The following is a 5,959-nucleotide window of genomic DNA, read 5'->3' as shown; positions in this document are numbered from 1 at the left end:
CCTCGGCCCGCGGCGGGCACACAGTCATCGGAAGACTTGAAGATGCGGGGCAAGGAGCAAGGGAAGCGGGGCTTTAGGCTCAAGGAGAGAACAAGGCCGGTGGAACCAAATCCCAGGTGACATGGTGACCGCGGGCCCAAACCCCCGGCGTTTCTCAGGACTATTAGTGTTGGGGGAAACGCTTCACGTGCTGATGGAGCTTACGTGAAGCTGGGAGTGATCATTTCTCCTGATTGCTGGATGTTATCACCTCAGGTAGAACTGAGGGGCAAGTACACCCCTTGAAACTGCTTCACGGGTAAGCCAGAAAGGGCACTGACCTCACTGAACTGTTGTGGCAAAAAAAACAAACTAGAAACTCGTGCTCTGTTCCTCATCTCAAGGGAAGCAGGGGCCACAGCCTGTTCTCATCCCTGCCCCGTAGGACAGTGCCAAGCGCTGCCGGCCCCACGCTCCCAACCTCACTTTTTCACACGCTTTGGTTTTCAGGGCAGGTGCGCGATCGGTTTTTCCTGGGGGAGATGCTTACAAGGGCTCCGTCCACTCCCCGCCAAACCCAGCGAAGCTGTGAGAGCTGCTCTGTCCCCTCGGCTCGGGGACAGCCAGAGAGAAAACGCGGGAAGCTGCTGCCTGCAGTGGCAGAGGCTGAAGTGGTCCAAAAAGCAGAGTATTTCCCCATGGGGGAAGAACATGATAAGTGAAGAGAAATCAGTGCAACCTGACTTCATCGTGTAAACAGTGTTCTAGCTACACCAGATACCAAACCGGCACGTTCTGGTGCCTCCTACTTTTGTAACGGCGGGAACAGAGCTGTGTCGTGTAAACAATGATCGTTGCGATGAGTTTAACCTAACGGCTCCGCCAAGAAGAATGAGGTGATGTCTCCGAAATCGCTACGGAAACAGTCTTGTGGCTTAACACTGGTGTGGAGTAAGCTGTGCTCGGTGGAGTAAGCTGCGCTAGGTGAGGGGCTGAGAGGTAGTGGGGAAGGACAGCCTCTTCCCCGTTGGCTTCATACAGAGCTGGTGTCCTGACTTCTCCTTCTCCACGCGGAGGTGTTGGCTGTTTGGCCAGGGTTGCAGTGTCGTAACATGAAATGGAAGCTGGACTCTTCGAAAGTTTAGACTGAGATGAAAGAGTCTCGGCTCCTTCTCAGGGACGGTCCCTTCCCAAAGAGGAACATAGCTCCGGCATCTCGGGGAAGGTCAGTGCTAAGCGCGGCTCCTGATTCACAGATTAAAAATTAGATAAAATATATCCAGTCTATTAGCCAAAATCTTTTTGCTGTACAGGACTGGGACTTGCCCGGGGATATCTGCTATTCCAGTCTACAAGTGCTCCCTTCAGAGATCAGAAACCTCCTGTCTGAAACAGCTTGGCAAAGCTTTCGCACCCCAACGGGAAGTGAGAGTTGTGCGTTTTTAAGGCTCTCCGCAGAAGGGTGACTGGAAGATCTGTTCTCCAGTGCCATTCCCAGCTTACTGGAACGCCTGGTGGAAACGTGGCAGCGTGGTTGTGCTCAAGCTGGAGGTGAAGACAGGGGGTAACGAATGAAGGGGCCCAAAGTTCAGCGAGGCCCCAGCTCCGGGAGATTCTTGAGGTTGGTGTTGCAAAGTGGTAAGCAGTGGCTGCGTCTCCCCCTGCGAGTAGCCCATGACCAATCCCCCCGACGACACGGGCGGATTGCAAGGAGGAAGATTTAGGGGGAGGAAGCCGAGAAGATGAGAGAAGTCCATGTTAGCAGCACAGAGAGCCTCTGAAAGGTTAGCAGGGCTCTTGGAAAGCAAAGCCTCATCCAGGGCGGGTGGCTGAGGCGAAGAGGACTGAGGCTCACCAGATGAGAGAGACAGGCTGCCAGGGAAGTCTGACAAGAAGCTGTCCACCTCTACTTTGGGTAGTTTTTCAGGCAAATATGAGGTAGATCCAAGCTGATACTTTGGAGGAGGTTGCGGTGGGGAGGAGATGGGAGAAGACGACTCCAGAGGATAGCTCATTCTAGAATTAGGAACCAAAGAATGGGGCATCCCTGAGCTCGGCACGGTTTGGAGGTGCGTGCTGTACATGCCCACAGGCAACACGCCAGGGAAGCTCTTACCACCGATCATGTCTCTGGAGGCCATGCACAGGACAGGACTCAGCTCTTCTTTCACCGCCACAGAGGAGCTGCAGCTTAGGAGGCCCAGCATGTCAACCGGCTCCGTCTTGATCTTCAGCAGCTCCTGGGAGTGGCTTTTCTTCATGTGCCTGGTCAGGTGATCTTTCCGGCCAAACCTCTGTGCACAGTACTGGCACAAAAAGTCCTTCCGCCCCGTGTGCACCACCAAGTGTCTCCGCACGTCCTTCCGGGTGTAAAAGCGCCTGTCGCAGTGGTCACACGGGTGCTTCTTCTCCTTCGCTCCACCAGACGCCCGTCTCGAGTGAGCTTTGAGGTGCTCCAGCAGGACCTGGGTGCTTTCGAACGTCTGGAGGCAAACCTTGCAGCTGAGGTCGCCGCTGGCGGCCGCGTGCATGGCCAGGTGTCGCCTGAAGCCCAGCTTTGTGTTGTAGTTCTTGCCACACTCGGGACAGTGGAGGGCCTCCTTGTTGGGGTCGTGGGTCTGCAGGTGGTTGCGAAGGTGATCTTTGCGGTGAAACATCTTCTCGCAGTACATACACTGATGGGGCTTCTGAGCAGAGTGCGTGGCCATATGCCTTTTGGAAGAAAAGCGGGAAAGTTTAGACCAGCATCCAACCCCTCAGTAAAAACAAGCACTACTTCTCTCCTCTGGGCGTTCTACACTTTATGCCACAGAAATCCCCAGTGGCTTTTACCGCTGCTACACGATGCGAGCGGCAGAGCCCATCCCGGTGGCACCCATCCTCCCCAGAACGCATCACCTCCACACAGGTGCCCTTCAGTCATCTACTCGGCTCCTGTTCTCTCTGCTGAAGCTACCAAAGGGGGAAATGACCAAGAAAACCTTGGCAGTTTGTAACAGGAAACACTTGTCTGCTGGTAAGACGGCTTCACTTCATCAGTAGGCAGCAGGGCGATGCGCTGACAGCCACTGCAGGTGGATTTCACCTCGGTACCTTACACTCTCTGACACTGGTTCATCTAGTTCCAAGTTTCTAGCGACCGCACGGGTTAATTATTCTGCGCTGTATTTCAGTATATAAACGGGAACTCTACTGCTTCAAGCTAGACCAATGGCTGCCACAGATTAGAGGCAGGGCTTGTGAAATGTGAACGCTATTCCTGCTCTTCGTTTTGTTTTTCAATCTGCGAACTTTCTGCTTTGACGTCCTCCTTAGTAAAAGAGAAAGCAGCCCGCGCTCAGGGTGCAGTGCTACCCGAGGTTCTCTGGGAGGCGCTTAAAGAGATGCCAAGTACGGTAAAGGCCAGGACTCGAGGGCTTTGCAAGGTATCAAGGGCATTCCCCCTCCTCCACCTTCTCAGAAATTAGAGTGAGAAAACACACTGGAGGGGTTTTCCCCTCTCTTCTGGCAGTGACCTACCTATAGAGCTTGTACTTGGAGGCGAAGGCCTTGCCGCAGTGCAGCTGAGGGCAGTTGTACGGCCTCTGCTCCGCGTGAGAGAGTGCGTGAGTTCTCAGCTTGTCCACATTGGTGAAGGACGTCTCCGATATTTCACATTGGCATTTTCCCTGACTTTCGGTCTCTTCACCTCTTGGTCTGGGGACTAATTTCCAGCCTGTCTCTTCCTCCTCCTGCTTTGCATCTTGAATCCAGTTGGGAACACTGGGAAAAAATGCCGTCATGGCAGGTCTAGTAGAACATGGCCATGTCAAGCAGAACTCGAGCCTGCGGGCGTCTTGCCGTGGTGGTGTTGCAGTGCAGTTTTCAGGTGGAATCCTCCGTGACCAAACAGCTTTAACAGTGAAATACCTTCATCTGAAAGCACAGAAGTGTCGGTGTTAAGCCACAGTGCCTTCCCCCTGTGCACACAAACACGTGTGAGCATTCAACCACTTCTACAAACACGGAAAAACACGTGTTCAGACGTCGGAAACGCCCGTCTCCAGAATCTGTTCCATTCTTTTCCCCCTTAACCCATTACCCAAATGAAACGAAGTTAAACTTTTTCTGAGTTGCATTTTTGCAACTATTAAGAGCCAGTGTTTCCTGTTGTGTGCCCTTTCTCCTGAAATACTGTAGATAGGTGTCTCTTTGTAGCTCTGAATACCTCACCTTTCCCTGTGTGTTCAGTGGATTGCTTCTCATCCCCTTTTCTCACGTTCTTCACAGTCTATCCTCACCTACTCTTGACCTTTGCTCGCGTGGAATTCCCTTCTAGAGCTTCTCAGAGAAACTACGGTTCTTTTGTATTCTTTTCATCCACTCTGCTACAACCTGGTGCACTCATAAGACCATCTCCTAGCAAACCAGTCTGAATTACCACACATGGGTCTACAGGGCTGGGGAAGAAAACTTGCTGTTAGCAGCAGCATCACACCTTTTTCAGGAAGGCAACAGATACTGCTTCTCTTCAGGCTGTGATTAGTCATCGTATTTTCACTCTTCAACTGTGGGGCAGATTCCACCTCTCTGGATTAGCAAGTTTTCCACAGTGATGAGCAATTTTTAACAGATTTTTTTTTTCTTTTACACTCTCATCCACTGATAATGGGAGCTCAAAGTGGTTCCTGTTCCACAAAATACACCTCCTGTATGCTCAGCTGGCTTTCATGTTGACAAAAATCTTCATTAATCTCTCTCAGCAGGTTGTTCTCCAGTTGCGTTTGTCTTGTTGGTGAAGAACTGTGTTTTTATATGGTTCCACCAACACCTAAACTGGTAACCAGTTAGCTGAGACAAAAGCCTCAGAAGCTAGCTCTCGCGCTGAACTGAGCTGCCTGAGAAACTCTTCTTAGAACAGAATCAAACCCCCAAGCTCTTTCTCACTCCATGATTGCTTCAGAGGGAGGAACTTCCTGCCTGCGCACCGGCGCGAGTGCCAGTTGTGGGCAGGATGTGCAACTGCGAGGGAACTAACCCACCCCCATTGAGAAAGCACACGGCCGCACGCTCCAAATCGCTGAACCAGCCATAAGTGTAACGACACCGTCGCACACAGCACCAGGAGCGGTTCCCTCGGGACGGGGAACGCTGGGAAACGCAACGACGCCACGCAAATACGTCGCCGTGAGGTTTGGACACGTCCATTAAGGACGGAATTCAGTTTTGTGTGGGCTGAATCTACTCGGGCAGAGCACAACAATAAAGGACTAGAACTGCTGAGGTGCCACTTTGGCCCAACCCCGTGAGCTGTGACGGCTGCCTCCAGCGCGCAGGAGCCCTGTCGTTCAGGGCAGTCTTCCCTCAGAGGTGTCTGTAGGGATTTCACCTCCGCACGAGTCGCCTGCCAGAAAAGATAAGAGTTCTCTACCTGCTGTTTCAGAGCTGTGCACGCGTTCCGGGAGCCTCTGCCCCTTTCGCCAGGTTGTTGCTTCTTTCCCTCTGAATGAGCTCAGCCATCTGTGCCGGTTTCAAAGCTACCTGAAAAAAGACAGGGTTTGCAATTTTGCTGGCGTTAACAGTAAGGCGCATAAACTGCTGCCTCCAGAGCAGAAACTCAAATACACACAAGTTAAGATAAAGTAATCCCTCTGTTAATGTAAAATTTCATCAACTTCCTTTTAAAATTGCAAGGGTCTAGTCACAAAAACGACTCTCTATTTGTGACTTTCGGGTATTTGGGTCTCTTTCTAAGTCTAAAAGCACATCCTAGGACACCAACAGCTGTAGAACAGCAAGGAGAAAACAAGATGAGGATCTTGCAGAGCATCAGTGAAACCCAGCAGCTGTGGAAAGTTAACATCACTCATGCTTGGCTAGAAAACCCTCTGCTAAATCTACATATTTACATTTTTAAAATTAGTTTCCTTAGCAACGTTTTCCCACAGAAAGTTCACCATAACCGGCGGAGCTACGGAGGAAGGGGTCCCCGAGTTGCCAA

General features: G+C 51.7%; 1 protein-coding gene across 1 annotated transcript; it reads right to left on the bottom strand.

Annotated features, from left to right (window-relative positions):
* Positions 1–1,478: 1,478 nt before the first annotated feature.
* On the bottom strand, positions 1,479–3,761 carry PLAGL2 (pleiomorphic adenoma gene-like 2). Its single transcript, XM_009865485.1, has 2 exons — positions 3,499–3,761; positions 1,479–2,691 (listed from the first exon to the last, which is right to left on the bottom strand). The coding sequence occupies exons 1-2, from the start codon at positions 3,759–3,761 to the stop codon at positions 1,479–1,481; spliced, it is 1,476 nt and encodes a 491-aa protein (XP_009863787.1).
* Between the last annotated feature and the right edge of the window lie 2,198 nt (positions 3,762–5,959).

Source organism: Apaloderma vittatum, unplaced genomic scaffold, assembly GCF_000703405.1.
Source record: "Apaloderma vittatum isolate BGI_N311 unplaced genomic scaffold, ASM70340v1 scaffold23592, whole genome shotgun sequence".
NCBI classification, from domain to species: Eukaryota; Metazoa; Chordata; class Aves; order Trogoniformes; family Trogonidae; genus Apaloderma; species Apaloderma vittatum.
The sequence above is the reverse complement of the archived record's forward strand: the minus strand, read 5'-3'. Positions and strand labels throughout refer to the sequence as shown.

What these genes read in the sequence shown, in the direction of transcription:
- PLAGL2 (XM_009865485.1), bottom strand. Translation starts at nt 3,761, where the DNA reads ATGACGGCATTTTTTCCCAGTGTTCCCAACTGGATTCAAGATGCAAAG. An exon ending in TCCAAGTACAAGCTCTATAG is followed by an intron (nt 2,692 to 3,498) that starts GTAGGTCACTGC and finishes TTCTTCCAAAAG; the next exon opens with GCATATGGCCACGCACTCTG.